Source organism: Schistocerca serialis, chromosome 2 (assembly GCF_023864345.2).
Source record: "Schistocerca serialis cubense isolate TAMUIC-IGC-003099 chromosome 2, iqSchSeri2.2, whole genome shotgun sequence".
Lineage (NCBI taxonomy): Eukaryota > Metazoa > Arthropoda > Insecta > Orthoptera > Acrididae > Schistocerca > Schistocerca serialis.
The window spans coordinates 956,681,865-956,706,778 of record NC_064639.1 but is presented as its reverse complement, the minus strand read 5'-3'; the positions used below and the strand labels follow the sequence as shown (position 1 = coordinate 956,706,778).

At 37.2% G+C, this 24,914-nt stretch overlaps 1 protein-coding gene across 1 annotated transcript in view; it reads right to left on the bottom strand.

The window, feature by feature from the left end:
- Nucleotides 1-278: 278 nt before the first annotated feature.
- The window catches only part of LOC126456543 (inter-alpha-trypsin inhibitor heavy chain H4-like), a 195,857-nt gene continuing 171,221 nt past the window's right edge, over nucleotides 279-24,914 (bottom strand). Inside the window, exons 11-17 of the mRNA XM_050092291.1 lie at nucleotides 23,902-24,088; nucleotides 21,944-22,025; nucleotides 20,167-20,226; nucleotides 12,312-12,521; nucleotides 9,320-9,444; nucleotides 9,056-9,198; nucleotides 279-872 (exon numbers count right to left, since the gene is read on the bottom strand). Coding sequence (XP_049948248.1) covers nucleotides 803-872; nucleotides 9,056-9,198; nucleotides 9,320-9,444; nucleotides 12,312-12,521; nucleotides 20,167-20,226; nucleotides 21,944-22,025; nucleotides 23,902-24,088 — 877 coding nt within the window. The 3' untranslated portion in view covers nucleotides 279-802. The remainder of the gene's footprint in view (nucleotides 873-9,055; nucleotides 9,199-9,319; nucleotides 9,445-12,311; nucleotides 12,522-20,166; nucleotides 20,227-21,943; nucleotides 22,026-23,901; nucleotides 24,089-24,914) is intronic.

Genomic DNA, 24,914 nt, shown 5'->3' with positions numbered 1-24,914 from the left:
ATGTCAATTGATGTTCAGTGATGGTACAATTGTCCTATGACAGCTTCAGTATCTTTGTTTTAACAGACATCTTTACACTTTTCCTGCCTTATACTGATGAATCTCTCAATTGACATTTTTACACACAACTCTTTCTTTACAAGATGTCATGTAATATGTTTATTATTATGTAAGCACAAATGTCTGTTGGAAGTATTACAGCAATGTATCATGTAAGCTTGCAGTACATTTAATTGGACATTTGGATATTTAGTAATAGGAAGGAAGAAACATCTTGGTAAGGAATATAAAAATTTATTTGTAAAACATTGACTCAGATCACCAGACCTTTGTAAATGAACATCATGTGTTTGTAAAACCAATATTTTACAGGCTAAATCTATGTTCCAGCTATCAATATTCAACAGATAATATTTGAAACAATGGCATCCTATAATTCAGTGTGCAATAACCAGATACACAGTTCATGGAAATTTCTGTTTTAGAAATCTGATTATCATTTCTACAACAAAATAGGTAACTCTATCTTAGTAAACAGAAATAAAATTACATAATAAAATAAATATATTGCATATGTAATGCCCATTACAACTTTTTACAATTGGTTTTTAACACACTGGCAATATACAAACATTCTTGGTCACGTAAACATCCAATGTGTGAATGTCATCTCTGTGGGAAAGAGTTTACTGACCTCAATATCAAACTACTTCATGTATAAATATAAATATTATTTTATGCATGAAGTATTCATGTACTGTACAAAAATCTAGAAAAAGGATTGTCAATAACAATCCTCATATTAGGAACTTGCCACACTTGACTCTGTGGATGAAACTTGAAGCTCATCAGGACAGCACACACCAGCATACCTGTTGAAGACATTTCATTACTCAGAAATCCAGTGAGCAAAATTATTCCTGTTTCAACTTCTTACATCAACAACCAATAACAAAGTATGAAAAATGTTCAGTGCCACAGACATAATGTTAGGTATCTTTACAAGTGACTAAACAAGAGTAAATTGCAGCCAAGCACATGGCACTCAAGTTACATATTCATTAGGAGGATTATTACTAAATGAAGTGAAAGCAGCACTGTCTGGAGTAAACTGGCAGCAGAAACTTGCAGGAATGACAGCCAGTGACTCATATGAAAGTCTGTTCCAAACCTTAAGAATGAAATTTGATAGCATGTTCCCACAAATTCCCAAGAAGAGTCCAGGAGACAAATCACAAGGAAGAGAAAAACCTAGCAAAGGGAAGATGTGTTATACACCTGAGCTATATAAATTAAAATACATTATCATAATGTTCAGGGACTGCATGAGGATAGCTTCAGATCTTCCAGCTAAAGACCTGCTTCATGGTAACTACTTAAGAGTCAAAACTGAAGCTTGACATACCCCAGGAATCCATCACAGGACCTCTCCTGTTTCTTAATTATGGCTGTAACAACATGTTACAGATTGCTGATGACACCATCCTTTTTGTTAGAGAAAATACTGCTGCACAAGTTCTACTAGCAAAAGAAGTATTCTTTGAAAACATCGAGAAGTGGTTTAGCAAAAACAATATGAAAAAAGAGTGAAGAATAAATACATCATCTGATATGTAGCCTCAGCAGTGTTGGATGCCAGGATGACAGGAAACTATCAATGAAAGAGCACACCATATGTGTGTGCTCCAAGCTCTCCCATATGATACACCTTCTGATGAGACCAAGGGGTGTATTAACATGACCAGTTCCTTATAGCAGTGAGATATGTACTATTTCATAGCAGCATTAATTGTGGGCTCCTATTATGGGGACACACTGCAGATTGTAAGGATATATTAAACTCAGTGTGAGGCAAGAAATACTCAACTATGATGCCAGCAACATGAGAAGCAAAGAAATACCAGACTGTCGAGTGTCTGGAACAGGAGATAGTTTTACAATGGTCGCTCTAAAATGCGCAACGCACTGCCTGACGAAGTGCAATGTGCACAGGACTTTACACAGCACCAATAACACTCAATTGGAGAATTTTTCAATAATGATTAGAGTGATTAGACAAAATAATTTATTTTCATCTATATATGCACACATCCTTGTTGTGAACAATTTTCTTTATATGTTATATGAAAAACTGTTAACAGCTTGTAGGTAATACATGAAACGTAGCTTTGGTGCAGTATGTCCAGCCATGACTAGTAAACAATGCAGATCTAGTCATAAAATTATATGTGAGACACTTTCCATTTTAGTAAGTAATGTTTCAAATATGATCACTGTAGTATTGTAGTCACAATCCAGGACAGCAAGCTGAGCACCTGCATCTACTTAATACACACAGACACCATAATGGAAGCAAGGGTGCCCATATACAGTTCTTTACCATGGCCTAGACCTGGGGGTATAGAGGATTTTTAATATCCTGGAAGACTGGCGACTTGTAAGTAGCCATAAGAGAGTTCCAGTTCTGACCCTGTTAAAAAACTACATAATACAAACTTTAAAATAATTTTCTTGAAAGAAAAGCAACTGACAACACTATAATTATATAATTATCTTTTTCTTTCCTTGGGAGCTGGGGGAGGGAGGAGAAGCAGCCCCCCCCCCCCCCCCCTGCCCTCACCTCCAGGCATTGTGCCCTTGAATGGAAGCATTCATCTGTGCCTGTGTAAAATGCATGTCAATTGAAAGTTCCAGTTGGTGTGAAATATTCATGTATATTTATTTATACAAAAGTATTTAAAATTCTGTGGCAGATTAGTGAAGTTTATGGAAAAACCATGGACCTCACCGTCGTTGGGGAGGTTTGCGTGCCTCAGTGATACAGATAGCCGTACCATAGGTGCAACCACAATGGAGGAGTATTTGTTGAGAGGCCAGACAAACATGTGGTTCCTGAAGAGGGACAGCAGCCTTTTCAGTAGTAGCAGGGGCAACAGTCTGGATGACTGACTGATCTGGCCTTGTAACATCAACCAAAACTGCCTTGCTGTGCTGGTATTGCGAACAGCTGAAAGCAAGGTAAAACTACAAACGTAGTTTTTCCCAAGGGCATGCAGCTTTACCATATGGTTAAATGATGATGGCATGCTCTTGGGTAACATATTCTGGAGTTAGAATAGTCCCCCTTTAAGATCTCTGGGCTGGGACTAGTCAGGAGGGCATCATTATCAGGAGAAACAAAACTGGCGTTCTAAGGATCGGAGCATGGAATGTCCGATCCTTTAATTGGGTATAATAATGAACAAAAAAGAAAAACAGGAACACAGATAAACTACTATGAACACCATAGTGAATGCATTATTGTAGACGAAATAGACACAAATTCAATGCCTAACACAGTAGTACAAGTTTATATGCCAACTAGCTCCACAGGTGACAAAGAGATTGAAGAAATGTATGATGTGATAAAAGAAATTATTCAGATAGTTAAGGGAGATGAAAATTTAATAGTCATGGGGAACTGGAATTTGATAGTATGAGAAGGAAGAGAGGGAGAAGTAGTAGGTGAATAGGGACTGGAAGTAAGGAATGAAGGAGGAAGCTGTCTGGTAGAATTTTGCACAGAGCATTACTTAATCATAGCTAACACTTGGTTCAAGAATCATGAAAGAAGGTTGTATACATTGAAGAGGGCTGGAGACACTGGTAGGATTCAGATAGATAATATAATGGTAATATAAGAGATTTAGGAACCAGGTTTTAAATTGTAAGACATTTTTAGGAGCAAGATGTGAACTCTGACCAATTTATTGGTTATGAACTGTAGATTAAAACTGAAGAAACTGCAAAAAGGTAGGAATTTAAGGAGAAGGGACCTGGATAAACTGAAATAACCAGAGGTTGTAGAGAGTTTCAGAGAGAGCATTAGGAAATGGTTGACAAGAACATGGGAAAGAAATACAGTAGAAGAAGAATGGATAGCTTTGTGAGACGAAACAGTGAAGGCAGCAGAGGATGAAGTAGATAAAAAGATGAGGGTTAGTTGAAATCCTTGGGTAACAGAAGATATATTTAATTTAATTGATGAAAGGAAAAAATATAAAAACACAGTAAATGAAGCAGGGGAAAAGGAATACAAATGCCTCAAAAATGTGATCAATAGGAAGTGCAAAATGGCAAAGCAGAGATGGCTAGAGAACAGATGTAAGGATGTAGAAGCATATATCACTAGGGGTAAGATAGATACTACCCACAGGAAAATTAAAGAGACCTTTGGAGAAAAGAGAACCACCTGTATGAATATCAAGAGCTCAGATGGAAAACCAATCTTCAGCAAAGAAGAGAAAGTGAAAGGTGGAAGGAGTATAAAGAGGGTCCATACAAGGGCCATGTACTTGAGGACAGTAGTATGGAAATGGAAGAGGATGTAGATGAAGATGAAATGGGAGATACGATACTGCGTGAAGAATTTGACAGAGCACTGAAAGACTTAAGTCAAAACAAGGCCCGGGAGTAGATAACAATCCATTAGATCTACTGATAGCTTTGAGAGAGTCAGACATGACGAAACTCTTCCATCTGGTGAGCAATATGTATGAGACAGGTGAAATACCTTCAGACTTCCAGAAGAATATAGTAATTCCAATCCCAAAGAAAGCAGGTGTTGACAGGTATGAAATTTACCAATCAGTTTAATAAGTCATGGCTGCAAAATACTAAGACGAATTCTTCACAAGCAAATGGAAAAACTGACAGAAGTTAACCTTGGGGAAGATCAGTTTGATTCTGTAGAAATGATGGAATACATAAGGCAATACTAACTCTATGACTTACCTTAGAGGATAGGTTAAGGAAAGGCCAACCTATGTTTCTGTCATTTGTTGACTTAGAGAAAGGTTTTGACAATGTTGACTGGAATACTCTCTTTCAAATTCTGAAGGTGGCAGGTGTAAAATACAGGGAGCGAAATGCTATTTACAATTTGTACAGAAACCAGATGGCAGTTAAAAGAGTCGAGGAGCATGAAAGGGAAGTAGGGTTGTAGCCTATCCCCGATGTTATTCAATCTATATATAGAGCAAGCAGTAAAGGAAACAAAATAAAAAATTGGAATAGGAATTAAAATCCATGGAGAAGAAATAAAAACTGATGTTCGCCAATGACAGTGTAATTCTGTCAGAGACAGCAAAGGATTTGGAAGGGCAACTGAACGGAATGGATAGTGTCTTGAAAGGAGAATATAAGATGAATATCAACAGAAGCAAAATGAGGATAATGGACTGCTGTTGAATTAAATCAGGTGATGCTGAGAGAATTGGACTAGAAAATGACATACTTAAAGTAGTAAATGAGTTTTTCTATTTGGAGAGCAAAATAACTGAGGATGGTCAAAGTAGAGGGGATATAAAATGTAGACTGGCTATGACACTGGAAGTGTTTCTGAAGAAGAGAAACTTGTTAACATCACATACAGATTTAAATGTTAGGAAGTCTCTTCTGAAAGTATTTGTATGGGATGTAGCCAAGTACGGAAGTGAAACATGGACGATAAACAGTGTGGGCAGGAAGAGAATAGAAGTTTTCGAAATGGGGTGCTACAGAAGAATGCTGAAGATTAGATGGGTATATCACATAACTAATGAAGAGGTACTGAATAGAATTGGGGAGAAGAGAAATCTGTGGCACAACTTGACTAGAAGAAGGGACCAGTTGGTAGGACACATTCTGACGCATTAAGGGATCACCAATTTAGTATTGGAGGGACGCATGGAGGGTAAAAATCATACAGGTAGACCAAGAGATGAATGCACTAAGCAGATTCAGATGGATTATGTTGCAGTAGTTATTCAGTGATGAAGAGGCTTGCACCACAACAACATGGAAAACACAATATGGGCCATAAGAAAGTAAGTTAGATGGTTATATTAACATTCATCAACATGTGTGAAGACTAGTTCAGAAAGTTAATGTATAAAGTAAAAATAAAGTTTTGCAATTTGATGATAATTAAGGAGTCTCCAAATTTCAAGAATGATTATTTATGAAACTGTTACAGAATGTGTAAACTATTCTGAGCTCTGCTCACATTGTGTGCAAAAATGATCGCTGGCATGAAGAAAAAAAAGCATCCTTGAATGGTGAAGTTTCATGCTAAATTATCACTGGAGACAAAGCAAGAGTATGTTATTTTACACCACAATAGATTAGATACAACAGTCCATGCAGAAAGCTCAGTTAAGCCATGGTAATTCAGTAAACTTTTTTTTTTTTTTTTGGGGGGGGGGGGGGGCGCACTTTCTAATAATGCCCATTCACACATGGCTCAATAAAGACAGATGTCTTATATGGCTGGGAACAATTTCATGACCATCCATATAGCCTCAATCTAGCACCCAGTGATTGTCAATTGTTCTTGCATTTTAACATAAGAAAACCATTTCGGTAGCCAGCATCATGTCAATGATGTTAAAATGGCAATGCAGCCATGGGTGAAACATCAAACAGCACATTTTTTTGTGAACAGAGTTCAGAAGTTGGTTGAGTTGATTGATTGTTATGTTAAGTGCCTCCACATTGCTGGAATCTTTAATGTAGATTAAGGCGTAGTAATATTATTGTTTTAATATGACATTTTGTTTAATGTGAAACTGGTCACACTTAACAAAAACATTCCTCTTATGAACCATTCTACATTTAAATAAAATATTTACACTGGTGATTTTTACTATGCATATTATATCCAAGGGTATCTTAGCAGCTCATTTACATTTTACAGAGTAAAAGCAACTACTTTAATCTATTTTATTTGGCAGTTTCATGTTACTTTTCTAGATTATATACTGTATTCTATTATACTTATGTAAAGCTGTGGGGGTTAATGCTTTTGAAAATGAAAAGAGATAGAAAATGAGTGGAAAGGAAATGCTTGCATCAGCTCTGACCCAGCCCAGTCAGAAAGAGTCATGTTTCAGACATATTAATGTGGAAAGGAAAAAAAATAAATGGAGATAAATGTATAGAAAACAAGAGAACTGTAAAGCAAACATACATTGAGGTAGCAGAAGTCATGGGAACCTCCTAATATTGTATCAGACCTTCTTTTTGCCCCGTGTAGTGCTATGTCAAGGACTCGGCAAGTTGCTGGAAGTCCCCTGCAGAAATACTGAGCCATGGTGCCTCTATAGCCATCCATAATTGCGGAAGTTTCGCTTCTGCAGGATTTTGTGCACAAACTGACCTCTCAATTATGCCAGGCAGTCTGGGTGGCCAAATCATTTGCTTGAATTGTCCAGAATGTTCTTCAAATCAGTCACGAAAAATTTTGGACCAGTGACATGGTGCACTGTCATCCCTGAAAGTTCCATCATTGCTTGGGAATATGAAGTCCATGAATGGCTGCAAATGGTCATCAAGTAGCTGAACATCTCCATTTCCAGTCAATCTTTGATTCAGTTTGACCAGAGGACCCAGCCTATTCCATGTAACATTCCACACCATTATGAACCCACCACCAGCTTGCACACTGCCTTCTTGTTGGTGACTTGGGTTCATGGCTTCGTGGAGTCCGTGCCACACGAACCCTACCACCAGCTCTTACCAACTAAACTGGTGTTCCAGTAATCTAGGGTCCAACTGATATGGTCACAAGCCAAGGAGAAGTGCTGCAGGTGATGATGTGCTGTTGGCAAAGGCATTATCTGTGGCTTTAGCCTATTAACACCAAATTTTGCCACACTGTCCTAATGGATGTGTTTGTCGTACATCCCACATTGATTTCTGTGGCTATTTCATGCAGTGTTGCTTGTCTGTTAGCACTGACAACTCGATGAAAATGCTGCTGCTCTCTGTTGTCCATGGTGAGAGGTAATGCCTGAAATTTGGTATTCTTGGTAAACTCCTGAGACAGTGGATCTCAGAGTACTGAATTCTCTAGTGGTTTCCAAAATGATCTGTCTGATACATGTAACTCCTACAATTATTTCATGTTCCAAGTCTGTTGATACCCACTGTGTGGCTATAATCATGTCGGAAGATTTTTCATATGAATCACAGTTCATATGAATGACAATTCCACCAATGCACTGCTCTTATATACCTTGTGCATATGTACCACCACGTCTGTAGATGTGCATATCATTACTAACAAATGTCTGCTTGTGTCTGTATATGTGCGGATGGATGTGTGTGTGTGTGTGTGTGTGTGTGTGTGTGTGTGTGTGTGTGTGTGTGTGTGCGCATGCGCGAGCGAGTGTATACCTGTCCTTTTTTCCCCCTACGGTAAGTCTTTCCGCTCCCGGGATTGGAATGACTCTTTTACCCTCTCCCTTAAAACCCACATCCTTTCGACTTCCCCTCTCCTTCCCTCTTTCCTGATGAAGCAACCGTTGGTTGCGAAAGCTTGAATTTTGTGTGTATGTTTGTGTTTGTTTGTGTGTCTATCGACATGCTAGCGCTTTTGTTTGGTAAGTCACATGATCTTTGTTTTTAGATATATTTTTCCCCACATGGAATGTTTCCCTCTGTTATATTCATTACAATGTAGGAAATTTATAAAAACAGCTGTCATGTTCCCTAGCCAAAAAGGATAAAATTATGTACATATCACTATACCATGACTTGTCATCCCAGTGCATACTAAGAGAAAACTGACATTTCAAACTTAAACAGAAACAGGAATAAAAAGAGCAACAGAGACATGTTGCAGTTATTTAGGATTGAAACAAAGCAGTGTAACTTCTGCAGAAGATGTGCAAATGAAAGAAATAGCAAAATTGTAACAAGCAGATGATGGGAGAGAATGAGCACAGGGGTATATGGAAGAAAGTGAGTGGACTTGGACTTTAAGTAACACGCAGAGATGGGAAGAACACATGTAAGTAGGTGAGATTTGAGGAATGCATTACAATGAGAGAAAAAAGAATTTGGCATATGAAATGCAAAGTCACCACATATTAAGATTATTTAGTAGTAAAACAGTTACAAAAGTAAGTAAATTACTGTTTCAATGTTGCACATCATATACTTGTGCTTCCCCCCAGTTGCTCCAGATAACCTTATTCCATCACACTTCTGAATTAGTAAAGATGTTTTCAATAATGCAATAACTAATACTTACCCATTAATAGAGCAGAAGTATGGAGTGTTGTAATATAATGTCAAATTGGATGCAAATACGTCAAGTGCACAGTATTTCAAATAACGGCAATGGCTAGATATCTCAGGATCGTGTCCAACACATACTTCATGTTCCAAGTTTGCCTGTAAAAAGGATGATAGAAACTTGATATAGACGTTTAACAAGATAGCTTTTAAAGAATGTATAATCACGTTTAGAAATTGCAATAATGACACATTGTTTCTGCAGGTTATTTATGCTCACCTCTGTGACTGCAAGCTTGTATGTCTCCATGCTGCCTGAAATGTTTGGTAGATTGATAGTGTCATTGCCAACTTTGACACTTTTGAGCCACATCAAGTCTTCCTGTGGGATGATGTGTGGTGCAGCTGCAACATTTGCGGACTTCAGAAATGAACCAAACTAAACTTTTGGAAGAGAGATTTAAATTTAGATATTAAATGATTTCAGCCCTCAGCAAAGCATTTCAAGGAGCATTTCATAATGGTGCCAAACACATTCTCTAACAAAGGCTTAAATGCTGCTTTTATCTTCATTTTCACAACATATTTTATTTACTGGATTTTATATAAAACCCGTGTTGCTTCCAGTTTTCTTAGCAGTAGTTTCAGTGATTTGGTTGCCACTTCCACTACTACCACAACTGCCATCACCACTCTTTTGAGTGCATTCATAACAAACTTCCTCATCTTTGATTTGCTCACTGTCTGCAAGTTCTAAGTGCTCATGTTTTCAAATATTGTCCAGTTCTAACAGTCCATTTCCCTCCTTAGTGTCGTGCATGACTTTTCCTATACCATTAGGTACTTTTATTCTTTTTCCAATCCTTTCTGTTTTTTTGATAGAAGAATCTCCTGACATGGAAGTTAACAAATTTACTACTTTCTGGATATCACCTATTCCTACTTAGCATAAACATTTTCAGTATCACTCAATATTGTCTGTCAATCCAGTAGCCATGATCAAAACATCATCAACAAACATCCAACATACTGGCAAGTAATTAATTTATTTTTAAGAGCTGTCCAGTAATTCAGTAATCAGTATAAAAACAATGCACATTTTCACTGCAAAAAAGATATTTCAGTAACTACATCTACAACTACATAAATACTCCACAAGCCACCACACACTGCATGACAGAAGGTACACTGTACTTCTGCTATTCATTTTTTTCCCATTCCACTAGCAAATATAGTGAGGGAAAACTGACTATCTATATGCCTCATACAAGCCCTAATTTTTCTTATCTTATGTTCATGGTCCTTGCACTAAACGTATGTTGGCAGTAGTCAGCCTCAAATCTGGTCCCCTAAATTTTTTCACTAGTGTTCCCTGAAAAGAATGCAACCTTTCCTTTCCACATTACTCTATCCTATGGAAACCTCTTCACCTATACATAATTGTAGAAGCTTACACCCATTTGAATCTGTTTCCTGTATTCGAGCCTTGGTCTCCCTCTACAATTTTCAACCCCTTCCTCCTCCTTGCTGTTAGCAAACTGATGATCCTGAAATGCATCAGGATGTATCCTGTCAACTGATTCCATCAAGTGATATCTCTTTCCTTTTCTTTTTAATTCAGTTAAGTAGCTCCTCATCAGTTATTTGATCTTACCATTTAATTTTCAAGATTCTTCTGTAGCACAACATTTCAAAATCTTCTATTCTCTTCCTGCCTGAACTGTTTATCATCCATGTTTCACTCTTTACAAGGCTACACTCTAAACACCTTCAGAAAAAGCTTCCTAGCATGTATATTTACTTAAGTATTAAAAACTCTCTTTTCCAAAAAATGCTTTTCTTGCTAATGCTGGTCTGCATTTTACAGCCTTTCTACTTTAGCTGTCAGTTGTTTTAATACTCAAATAGCAAACTTATCAAGTAGGTTTAGTGTGACTTTTCCTAACCTACACTACTATATAAACACAAGATATTCTTTTAACATGTTACTCTAGTAAACATAAGCTATATTTTTTATGCAGCAGTGTACAAGTTTTCTGTTTAATATGACTGAGAAAGAAAATGCTGTGCAGTGAAAATGTACAGTTTTCTTTTCTTTCTCATAGTCAGTTTTAACATCAATAGCAGGGCATTTAAACCATTAGAGAATTTTTATATTTCATATATATCCTTTTTCCATATACAAAATTTAAACAAAAATTGTATATACAGCAATATGCTGTTTTGTTATGTCCTTCCCAGTCTGTTCTAACAGAATACAGGAATTTGCGTTCACAGATTAAACTTTCATAAATACTGTCACTGAAGTTACTACTCACACAGATCCAGCAGCTGGAGATGTCTCTTGCACTCCACATACGCATGATCCCAACTGATTTACCCACTCATTTTAAGTGAACTCAATTCTCAATCAAGGTTTTGTTTGCAATAACAATAAACAAGTCTGAAGTAAGGGGGGGGAGGGGGAGGAGACGAGATTGACAGAGAGCAGAGGGGGGGGCGGGGAGGGGAGGGGAGGAAATTGTCAGAGGGGGGATGGAGGAGATGGACAGAGAAGGGGGATGAGGGGGATGAGGAGGAGGAGGAGGAGGAGGAGGAGGAGGAGGAGGAGGTGACGGACAGAAAGAGTGGAAGGAGGAGGTGATGCACAAAGAGAAGAGAGGGAGCACAATAATATGAGCTGGGAGAAGGGGGGGGAAAAAAGGAGATTAGGACATATATCCAATTCCCACACACATTTAGCATACATATTAAGCAATGGTGAAGCATTGTTGGCTTCACCAGCCTAATTATACCAGCATCACCTGATTTAATTAAGTTATATTCTATTACCCTCATTTTACTTTTGTTGCAGTTCATCTTATAACCTCTTTTCATAACATCAACCAATGCATTCAACTGTTCTTCCAAGCCCTTTGCAATCTCTGCAAATTACATGTCATTGGCAAACAGCAAAGTTTTTATTTCTTCTCTCAGAGTTTTAATTTTTTCCATACTTTGCCTAGCTTTCCTTTATTGCTTGCTCAATACATTCTTGTAGCTACAAATTGAATATAATAAATTAAACTACATGGAAAATCAGAAAGCAGCAACATAAGTAAAGGTAATGCATTATTTTTCTGTTCTTAGCTTAGAAAAGGTAACAAGGTGTGCTTGCAACCAGTGGTTTTTGAATGAGCTGTTACACAAAAAAGTGTGAAGATACTCAATAATAACAGGAGCACAAAATTAAATGCCTATACATTGCACAGATTAGTAGGAACATCTGTTACCTGTACTTTTATGAGTAGTAGTTGACATTGCTGCCATTGTTGTTGATGGTTGTGGTGGAGGTGGAGGTCCATGAATTGTTGTAGAATAGTGTGGTCTGTTAACTTGTGTTGGCCGGATACCTAATGCGGGAGCCCCAACAAATGCATATGATGGAGGCCCTGAAAGTACTGCAGCACCAGGAGCCCCTGCTTGCCCAAAACGATCGGGTGCTGTTGGAAAATTAAGACAGAACCTTACAGTTCTTAGAATCATCTACATGCTTCTTCCTAAGTAAGGAACTTGCTATTATACAATTATATTTGAGCTTCAGTAATATGCATCACCTCTTTAAGTGTACAAGCTTCCATAATAAGTATTAATCTACCAAATTTATTTGTATATCTGTCTTAAAGAAGATCTCCATTTTATAGAGAAAACTAGTGTGGGTCTGTTGCTGATTAAAACCACTGCTAAAACCATATTTCAGCACAACTGGTAATAAATAAGTGTTATTCATAAGAAACATTGATCAACACATTTTTTTGTAAGGATGGAATTTTCTGTAATGCAGCTGTCTGTTACTGAAGCTTTGCTGTATAGTAGTTCAGTTTCAAGATGAAGACTCTAAACACAAGACAATAATCTTACTAATTAATAGGCATTTTTTGAAGAACATAAAAACTACTGCTCATCGCAAGGCAGCTTACTAGAAAAGTTGAAATATGCATTACAATAAGCATTTATTTCTTTCTTTTGCTGCCCTAGTTCATCTTCCAAGGTCTTTAGCAAATTTGCTGTGCAACCATTTTAATGGCCTCATTTTCTCAAACAATTTCTCCTCTTTCACTGAATGACTATTCTGAAAGCTAATAGCATAGTAACCTTTCATTTATGCTTTATTCTATGTTTCATCAATTAAAATTCATATTGCTTGCAACAGAAGTTTGTTTATAATTGCTTCAATTATCATCATCCCATTTACATGGGCAATCAAAGAAATTTATCCAAGAGGGTGCAAGATTCTAAAATTGCCATTTTTCATATAACTGAATTGGTGAGTTTGAAAATGTGTCCCTCGCAAAGAACTAATACCGGTGGCATGTATACAAAATTTATGTTATCTCTAACAATTGACAGTTGTTCCCCTGGAACTTTTTAAGGTAGATTACTTCGATAATCCAAGTGACAAGCATATTTCAGTAGCATATAGAATTCCACTTTAAAAACCAACAAGTTAAGAAATATAGCTAGAAAATATTGCACAAAAATTAATTCATAATCCAATAATGTTAGGCTGGCAATGAAATTTAAAAAAGAATGACTGAGAAAATTCTCTTGAATGCCAACAAAAATAAAGAACACATAATCTCTCTTTAATGTTCCTCAAAGTGGAGGAACAGGGATAAACTTTTAAAAATACTCATCTGACTCTGACGACATTGTTTGCACACAGAATTTCGCAGCTCATCATGTTCATGGATTTACTGCATTACTTTCATATTTACATACTTTAATTTATACTGGAATAACTATGAATGGAAAAAACATGCTTTTCTAAGCTAAATTTTTTTTGAGCTGATTGGGTAAAGTGTAACTCAGGGCCATTATACTAGATGAAGCTTTTCAACCTCGAAATTTCTCATTTCTTCTTTTACCCTAGCCCATGAAATGGTTTTTTTTGACTGATGTATTTGGCTCCATAGATTACAGCATGACTGTCCTACAGTAATTTTATTGCCTAATACCGAATGTACAATCAGAAAGCTGATGTAGATCTATGTCGACAGACAAAGGGTAAACTGCTATTGTGTATCCACTGCACTTGATGAGGATGTAGCATCCATAGATAAGTTGGGGATGAATGACAAATATCTACTGCAACCATGTTTATGTAACACTAGGAACTGAAATCTGAATACACATGCCAATGCAGGTTGTAGGGGCTGGTCCCTTTCTGCACTTCAATAGTTTTTAACACTGTTACGACACAGTTCTGTAATGGTTTCCACCCATCTTGACTACAGAGCAATACCAAAACCGTTGCTGCAATAAGCGATGGACATAATTTCTGGTCAACAGAGTGAAAAAACGTTATAGTCGTTCTTAAAGACACAATATTTCCCTTCACATTCAGGAATGTTAGATACACAGTTGACTAGAGTCACACACAATCATTGCTGAAATTTGACAGAATACTATTATGAGTAAAAAAAACTTTGCTCCAGGTTTTGGGGTGGGATTTGAGAGGGGGAGGGGGAGGGGGAGGAGGAGGGTGAGGAGGAGGGGGAGGGGGAGGGGAGAGGGCGGAGAGGAGGGGGGGTTGAAGTGGAGGGGGAGGGAGGCAGCAACCCTTGCAGATGCCTATATCTCACTCAGTACATATGTACTACTTCTGTGGAGCATATGCATGGCAGTTTTTTCATGCTGTGTTAGGGGTCACATCTCCCCACATACAATATGGGATCAAAAAGTAATGGGAATTTTTGTTTTTCTTCTGATTTATTCAACAACATCAACTTCGTCCCTTTCACAGTAATCCCCCTTCCATATACCACACTTGTGCCAATCCCTTTTCCAGCCTTGGAAGCACTTCTGGAACTCATTTTTGTTATGGCGTTCAGCTCCTCCAGCGAACCTGTTTTTATCTCATCAATGCTGGCAAAACGATATCCTTTCATGGATCTCTTCAGCCTCAAGAATAGAAAGAAGTCACGGGGGTGGGGGCATGTTCAGCAAATACAGTGGGCTGAGGCAACATAATGGTTTCGTTTTTTGCCAAAAAATCATGAACAAGCATTGAGGTGTGAGCAAGAGCATCATTGTGATGCAATTTCCATGAGTGCCTTGCCACAATTTTGGTTGGTTTCTCTGGATTACTTCAAGCAAATGGTGCACAACTTCCACGTAGTATTCCTTATTGACCGTATGACTAACAAACTCCTGATGCACTACCCAACTGTAATCTAGGAGAATAGTGAGAAGAACCTGCACATGTGATTGAACTTTTCCAATTTTTGTTGGTCTTGGCTCTTCAGGCATTCCCCACCCATGTTTTGTCACCTTCTTTAGGAGTTACGGGTTGTTGTTGACTTCATTCAGCAATTTATGAGTAATGTCTGCATGACATTGTATTTGGTCAAAATTCAACAATTTTGGAAAAAACATTGCTGCTACACATTTCATGCCCAAAACATCCAAAGAAGTAGCTTGGCATGAGCGAAAAGACATCATCTGCAACCTCTCTGAAGGTGATTCGATTATTTTTCAGAATCCCTTTCTTTACTACTTCTGTGGATGTTTTGGGCATGGAATGTGTAGCAGCAATGTTTTTTCCAAAATTGTTGAATTTTGACCAAATACAATGTCATACAGACATCACTCAGGAAGTCAATTTTTGAAAATATATCAAATTACATTACATTGTCATCAGCAATTAATATGCTAGCCAGAATGGTCATTGCCTTAAGCATAATCTCAATCCTCTTTGACTCATAAACGAAAAGCCTCAATCAACATTTAAAATTTTGTGCTTCTCTTTATTCCATTTTTCCACGCAAAATTTAATCAAATTCTTTGATCCAGCTTTTCCACAGTTAAAAATTCACTGAACACATGAAAACAGATATAACCTGTCAACAATAAATTAAATATTAAAAACAGATGAAAATGCAAACATACATCAGGAACATGTGTACCGGTACCAACATGATAAAAAAAACTGTAGAAATCAGATTAATAAAGGCCACAAAATTTAAAAAATTCCCATTACCTTTTGATCACACCTCATACATCATGGAATAATATGGTCACGGAATGCAATGTGCAGAAGTGATTAACAAAAATACATGGTGCAATAGATTGCTATAGCTACAATCAATACGTTTTGCTAGACATGGTTAAACATAATACTCTCGGTGCTAATTTTTTGTAGAATACTTTTATTATTACCACATGCTGCAACACCCCTGAAGCTTATTTGATATAATAAGTGGCACCTTGTCTTAAATATGGATTAAATGTAAAAGGGTGTACTCAAAACGAAGGAAAATATACCATAGGTTCCAATTCTAGCCATTAGTGACACTGCTCTGGAATGCAACGTATCAATTGAACACCTAGAAATATTTTTATACAACTGTATGAAGTGGAACAGGTAGAATCACCTGGGAGGGTAATGACTTGTCCTATGCAGATGGTACCTCCACCAATTCGGAGAATCCTGAACTGTACGGTACAATGATCAATCATGAAGTCCATAAACATGAAAAACTTTTGCTCATTTCTTTTGTTGGTATCCTCAACAGATAAACATAAAGGAGTTAAAGGAATCTAGAGATGTCTCTAAGTTTGTAACTGGTTAGTTTCACCTACATAAAGGGATTAGGGATATGATCCACGTACCACTGCAAAAAATATGATAAATATTCTTGTTAAATACTGTTAGGATATTCTAGGGAATAAGTCCACGAGAATGAATGGCCACTGCCAAACTGTGGACAAGAGCAGAGATGACCATCCAGTGATGGAACGCACAGCTGGGCACAATGTGCTCAAGTCAACAGCTGCTTTACAGCCCACACCCTCTGGATCCTTACAATCAGCACCAGTTTCTGTGAACTTTGCAGGTGGGTATTCCCCTTACAACACATCTTTTGCTCCTGTAATCCTCTTGGCCTCAGTTTCCACCAACTCACTGCACCCAGACGCTCTACCCAACAGTCTTCCCTTCCTTTGTCCTGTCACCCCCTCACAATCCATGCCTCCATGTCACCACCTTGCACTGTCCGAAATTACCAGCTCCAGATCCTGTATGTTGCATTTCTATCCCACATATCTGCTGCCTCCCTCCACACTACTAAGTACCCCTTTCCAACCCTTCCTCCCACTTCCCACCCTTTTCTCCCTCTACCAATCCTCAGTGATTCTATTGTTCAGAGAGTGATCTGCTTTGCTCAAACTATTTACATCCTGCCACAATTTTCCTTACCACATAATAAGTATATATAGGGACAGAAAACTGAGGATGTGTTAAATGATGATCAATTAGGCTTTAGGAAAGGTACAGGCACCAGAGACGAATCTCTGACATTGCAGCTGATAACAGAAGCAAGACTAGAGAAGAATAAAGAGACATTTGTGGTATTTGTTGACCTGAAAAAAAGCATTTGAAAATGTGCAAGATGTTCAGAATTCTGCAAAAAATACTGATCTGCTATAGGTAAAGATGGGAAATATACAAGAGCCAAGATGGTACAATAAGAGTGGAAAACCAAGAAAGAAGTGCTTGGATTAAAAGGGGTGTAAAACAGGGATGTAGTCTTTCACCACTATTGCTAACTCTATACATCAAAGAAGCAATGACAGAAATAAAAGAAAGGTTCAAGAGTGAATTAAAATTCAAGGTAAGAGGATATCAATGATGAGATTTGCTGATGACTTTGCTACCCTCAGTGAAAGTAAAGAAGAATTACAAAATTTGTTGAAGAGAACAAACATTCTAATGAGTACAGAATATGGATTGAGAGTAAATCAATGAAAGACAAAAGTGATGAGAAGTAGCAGAAATGAGAACAGTGGGAAACTTAACATCAGGATTGCTGAGTACAATGTAGATGAAGATAAGGAATACTGCTACCTAGGCAGAAAAATAACCCATGATATATGAAGCAAAGATGACATAAAATGCAGACTAGCACTGGCAAAAACAGAATTCCTAACCAGGAGAAGTCTACTAGTATCAAATATAGGCCTTAATTTTAGGAAGAAAATTCTGAGACTTTATGTTTGGAGCACAACATTACATAGTAGTGAAACATGGACTGTGAGAAAACTGGAACAGAAGAGAATCAAAGGAATTGAGATGTGGTGCTAAAGAAGAATGCTGAAAATTAGGTTGACTGATATGGTAAGGAATGAGAAAGTTCTCCAAAGTATCAGTGAGGAAAGGAAAACATTGACAAGAAGAAGAGACAGGATAGTAGGTCATCTGTTAAAGACATCATGGAAGAGGAATAGAAGAATAATATAACATAGCACATTAAGAACCATATCGTATACGGACTTCCTTCCCTTGACCAAGTCCCTCCAAATTAAATATGTGAATGTAATAGCAATACTATTATTAATAATTGTATAACATACCTTCTGATGTGCACTATGAAGTGCAGTGGGATCTAATAGAAAACTACTGAATTTGTTAACGTCTCACACACACACACACACACACACACACACACACACTTTTATGATGAAGGCCTTGGTGGCCAAAAGCTCACTTTCTGACAGTGTTTTTGTTGTGCCTACCTGTAACTCAGCATCTTCACTATACAGTGAGTAGCAATATCATTGTCATAATATTGTTACATTCCATACTGGATTTTCCACTGTTTGAATCTGGTAACAATTTTTTTTTTATTTTTTTTTATTTTTTTGGTGGTGGAAATTGGAAATGCTGAATTAAGGGTACCAAATTTAAGGATTTGGGGTAATAAATGATCACACTTCCTTACATGCTATCACAATAAATTATAATTCAAAATGTGCCTTTTCAGGAACGTATTTGGAATATCACACCCAGAAGTTCTAAAAATTATGCTTCAGTATATAAGAAGCAAAAATGTGTCAAATATGTCAAAATTGGCTAAATCCAATATGGAATCTGTGAGTCCAACTTTCTGTGCCAAATATTTTGCTTTAGCAAGAATAATAAAACCATCAGTCAAAATATTGAGTGTCTTTGATCGACTTTAGTGCCACATTTTCCAGTTCTGGAAACTGGCTGTCATACACTTGTTTTCATTTGCTGTGTCCTCCTTCCAAACATGCCACTTCAGTTGTTTTTATTAGATCACTATTGCATTTAACATTGATGAAGGAATGTTCAGTTTTTGTGCAATATCCACATGCCTCATCGGTGAATTTTTGTCCACCATTCAACCAAAAACGATCACAGACAGAATCAATCAATTGCTAAACATGGACAAAGAATACCATCAACTGAGTTACATGCTAATAAATGTTTAGTTTATTGTTTATCCACAACTTCACACCTGCCTTTCCTTAGTACTCGCCTGTAGAATTCTGAAGTTTTGACGGCTACTGCCAACCTATATAAACTATTCCCATGCATCATTTCTACAACAGAAAATGATCTGTTTGATGCACAAAGCTGCCGGCCCTAAACAGAACTGCCTCCCTGCATGTTCCTTCACCCCATGGCTGCAAACGTCCTACTCCCACCTTTCCCAGAACTCTCGGTGGCAAAGTTGCAGCAACCAACCGCCAAATAGGAAATGGTAAGCTGGGAGGGAGAATATATAAGCAAGTCATTTTAAACAAGTAATTAATGCAATTGGGACTGGGACTTCCATAATGGATGTACTACAAGTGAAAATGTTGCAATGATGGACATACTAATGAGATACCATTATATACAAATACATAACTGTAGGTAAAGAGTCCAAATATGAAAAAAAAAATCACAGAAATAAAATGTCTCTATATCTCTATAGATGTATTATTTTGTTCTAAGAATGGCTAAGTGTCATTGTTGAAATGGGCCATTTGGTTGATGCCACCTGCCTCAATATCCAACAACTTTTCAGACTAATCATATACTTAAGATCACATTCCCCAAATATACTTTCAGTGTAAAACAGGGTGACTGTAGCTACAATGATCAATAATACCACACAAAGCTATGACAAAAGGTGTGAAAGATCATTCATGTCAAATACCTCACTTCTTAATCTAACAAAAAGTGATGGTTTGTAGTTTCCAAGAACTACCAATAACATGCAAGTATCAGAAACAGATGTCATACTCACACATTAAATGAAACCAATGGTTTTTGTAAATCAGTTCTTTCATACTCACCAAAAGCACTCAACATAAGAGCTGGGCTAGCAAAGTTTGAGCTTCCACTGGATGATGAAACTGGAAACAAAGTGAGACATTGATGACATTACAAAAAAGAAAGAAAATGCTTTTTTTTCCTAACTGAGCACAAGATGTTTCCTTTATATCTTATGATTCACAGTTTTATTTTAATATAATTTAGCAGTATTCCAAAGTAAATGCTAGTAAAAAGAACATGAATGACTATATAATTAATGTAAAATTAACAGGGGGCAGAATGAATGGCCAGTGCTTAGTGTCAGGGAAGAAAGAGTGTTAGGTTGGGGAAGGTGGGAAAGGAGCAGCTAGTTACTCAGACCACGAGTTCCCAACTGTTGGGAGGGTGTGGATAAGAGTGAGGGGAGGCAAAAGGTGTAAATGCATGAAAACCTTGCGTCTGAATGACCTGCCCATGCTCTCCAGCCTTCCCCAGTCTATCCTCCTTTTGTCACCAAGAAAAGAACATATCTGTTTTTCATACTGAAGGTGAGTGATGGTCTGGTCTCATTGTAATTTTACATTTTTTGGAAATGAATGTGCCTTCAGTACAACAAATGTGTCAGATAAATTGAAGGCCCCTGCTATAAACAATGAGAACAGAGTTATCACATGCAACAGGGTAAGAGATAAGCATTATTCCCAGTAACTGATAGTTCCAAGATAAAGTGAGAAATGAAAGCTTCAGCTCTAACTTTTGATTCTCACTAATGGGCACTGCCAGGATGTGTGCATATAAATATTGGAAAAACAGCTGCCAATAGTAGTAACTAAGTAGTAACATGTGGAATCTTCGTGCAGAAAATGCATTTCAGGGATGATTTTATGACTATGAGGATGGTATGGATGAATAATAAAGGACCTGAATATGTTCCTGAATACAATGCACTTGAAAAGTTGTTTCTAATCAGGTAAATGTGAATATATATTTAGTTGAGTAAGTGAACAAATTTATTCTGTGTTCCTTACCATAGTTTGCATGAATTTACATAACAGGGTGATGGCAGAAATGTTCAGGGCCATCCTTAATATTGTTTACACGCTTTAGTAAGGTGTTTTTTAAAATTATATTTATACTTTGCTGAATCAAAGATTAATTACTGAGATTGTTATACTTTATTATTGCAAATATTGATAACACAAGGCTTAATATCAAAAAGTAAAACAAGTCAGAACTTTTAAATTTTTATCTGTGAGAGGTTTCACAGAAATGATTCATTCATTTGCCCAGCAAGTAAATAGTGATCAATGCTAAAACCCATGTTCAGTGCACTCAATTTGCAAACATACATCTTGACAGGTCAGGTAACACTGGGAAAATCTATTTTAAGGGATTTGTTTCATGAGTTTAGCAGATTTTAAACATTTGAGGGCAATGCCATCACTTTTGAATAATTGCTGCTTGAATGGAACAATGGCTACAAAACTTGACACTTATGTTGGAGGATTAGTGTTTAAATGCTTGACTGTGAACTCATTTTAGATCTTCCAAAAATTAGAAGGGATTTTGTGGGTTAGGGAAAAGAATCACATATCCCACAGGATTCATCAAAATGGCCCGAAAAAGTAAGTAAACGCTGAGAAACAACCTGCCGAGAGATGTAACTGGTGTGTGTGTGTGTGTGTGTGTGTGTGTGTGTGTGTGTGTGTGTGTGTGTGTGTGTGTGAAAGAGAGAGAGCGAGATAGAGATACCGTTACTTGTCAGCTCTAAAAGAAACTATATTTATTATATCCTCAACTTGTTCAAACATTACTTACCAGGTTGCACACTTTCTGACACATTGGATGTCTGATTTGGTTTCACTACTACCAGAGATGTCAGTTTAGTGACGAATGAATACTGCAAGAAACAAAACAAACAATAAAATTTTAACTGGGTGCTAAAATTTTAAGGAACACAATTGCACATCCTCTTTCAGTTTACCTATTTACTCAGTCAGCTTTATAAATGAGAATTGTGATAGGGGTTGACAGAAAATTCACTGGTAGTTATGAGATGAATGAAAGTAGCAGTAAAGAAATATTTATTTGTCACTGAATTTTGAACTTTCAGTAAAATATAATTTATCTTTGGAAAAACTAAGGTTTGCCATATATTTTGTGTACATGAAAACAGGCTGTCAGAGTTTTCAAATTAGTGTCTGTAATTCAAATTTCTATAACCATGAAAATGTTGTGAGATTTTCTACATTTCATTCATTTTTAAACTGATGAAGAAGCTAAAACTAACCTACAAATATGAAAATTGGACAGTGTCTTCCTTCAAAGAGCACTTGGAATGTATGGTATTAATTAGTTTATGATTTTAATACATCATAACAAAGATGTAGTTATGAAGAAGCATGACAGTAGATGGAATAGTCAGGTAGGTCACAGGTTCATTCTTACTTAGTCCAAAAGAAAAGTGAATGGACAGTAGGTATATGTTACTGGAATGAGTCATTCAGTTGTTCCCAAGAGAACATACATTTGTATCATCTATTGCTTTATCTGATTTCCTATTTTCCTAAGGTTCTGGCAGAAGATTTCCTGCATTTTGTCATCTCAGCTATACCTTTCCCCTCTCTTCCATATAATTACATGATGTTTCCTCAGAAACTGCCTTCTGTGTCATAAGCTTTCAACTTCAATTTATAACTAACATATTTTCCTTTTGCACCAGATATTAGTTCCATGAAGCCCCTTGCAAGGACCTACAAAATCAGGCCATGAATAATAATGATTTTTAGTCTTTAACAACAATCAGCAGCATTGAGAAATGAGGGAAATAACAAAGAACCTTTCCTTATTCTGGCAGTGATGAAAAGGTTAAAAAGAGTGAGAAGGGCTGAGGGGTTGGGCAGGTGCAAACAAGCAAGTTCGTCATAGTTACACAGTCTGTTGTTTAGGTCTTCAGTCAAAATACTGGTTTTGATGCAACTCTCTGCGCTACTCTATTCTGTGCAAGCCTCTCCATTTCCTAGCAACTACTGCAACCTACGTCCTTCTGAATCTGCTTATCTTATTTATCTCTTGGTCTCCCTCTACAATTTTTACACTCCACGCTTCCCTCCAGTACTAATTGGTGATCTGTTGATGTCTCAGAATGTGTTCTACCAACAGGTCCCTTCTTCTAGTTGGGTTGTACCATAAATTTCTGTTTTCTCCAATTCTGTTCAGTACATCCTCATTAGTTATTTGATCTATCTGTCTAATCTTCAGCAGCACCACATATCGAAAGCTTCTATTCTCTTTTTGTCTAAAACTGTATCATGCATATTTCACTTCAATAGATGGCTACACTCACAAATACTTTCAGAAAGGACTTCCTCACACTTAAATCTATACTCAATATTAACAAATTTCTCTTCTTCAGAAACTCTTTCTTGCCATTGCCAGTCTACACTTCATATCCTCCCTACTTTGGCCATCATCAGTTTTTTGCTTCCCAAATAGGAAAACTCATCTACTACTCTGTCTCATTTCTTAATCTAATTCTCTCAGCATCACTGATTTAATGTGACTACATTCCATTATCCTTGTTTTGCTTTGCTGACGCTCATCTTGCAGCTTCCTTTCAACACACTGCCCATTCCACTCAACTGCTCTTCTAAGCTCTTTGCTGCCTCTGACAGAATTAAAATGTCATCGGCAAACCTCTAAGTTTTTATTTCTTCCCCCTGGACTCCTACTCACCAACCTTAAAACTGAACTGCTGGACTATCCATAACACACACCTGCAGTGACAGTTTGAGTGCCTTGGCCTTGGCTGCTGCTGTGGCATTGTCCAACTTCTTGTCATCATGGTCTGGTGCCTGCCATGGGTATACAGGTGTCTCATCCAGGGCCCCAGCCACAGCAACCTTCTCAAGCAGCTGTTGCACTGTTAGGAAAGCCCATAGACGTTCCAGAGAAGGGGCATGCCTGTAAAGGAGCATTTATTGCCGTATGTCACATTCCAACATAGTTGAACACAAATGAGAAAATATTTAAAATATCTAATGCAACAAAGTTCCTAGGAAGTTAATCTTTAGTCAGAAACTGGAGAAAAAGCAGTTATCAGCACCTGACTGTACATGAAATCTATTAGTTTAACCCATGAGACACATACCATTTACTGCTCTCTGTAACAGTTACATATTCCTAAAGCAAAATATGAATATGAAGAATCTAGTGAAATAATCGGCTATATGTTGAAATCCCATCTGTTTCATTAACAGCAAACTACAAAGTTTGGCATGAGTCTGCTGAAAGCACTGACATCAAACTGACAATGAAATCATATAGTATACACTCAAATAACATGTGTTGGGTTTAGAGCAAACAATAAGGTGGAGCAAGAGTCTTCTAGGGATGTTACAATCAAATGTGTTTCGTATTAAAACATAAATTTTACAGATGTGACACTCCGCTGCAGTCAAAGGAGCATCAATTCGGTCATTTGAAAATCCCATTCCTCATATTTCTGATAACTCACTGTACAATCATTTAAAAAGGGCTATGACTGCCTGCGTCCTAATGCTTGCCTCACAAAGTGCAAAGCATAATCGTATTTTCCTGTGCCAAGATGCCATCAGTAGTTGCACTTCCATCCAATCTGGCTGAAAAGTGACTGTCTAAAGGAGGCTGTTTCACATGATATGGTCCACACCAAGTTTACAATTCAAACACTTCTATAGCACTTCGATGTTTAATCACCTACAGTTTATGGCCAGATTTATTATGATTATTAGAGTGAGAAAAACATAAC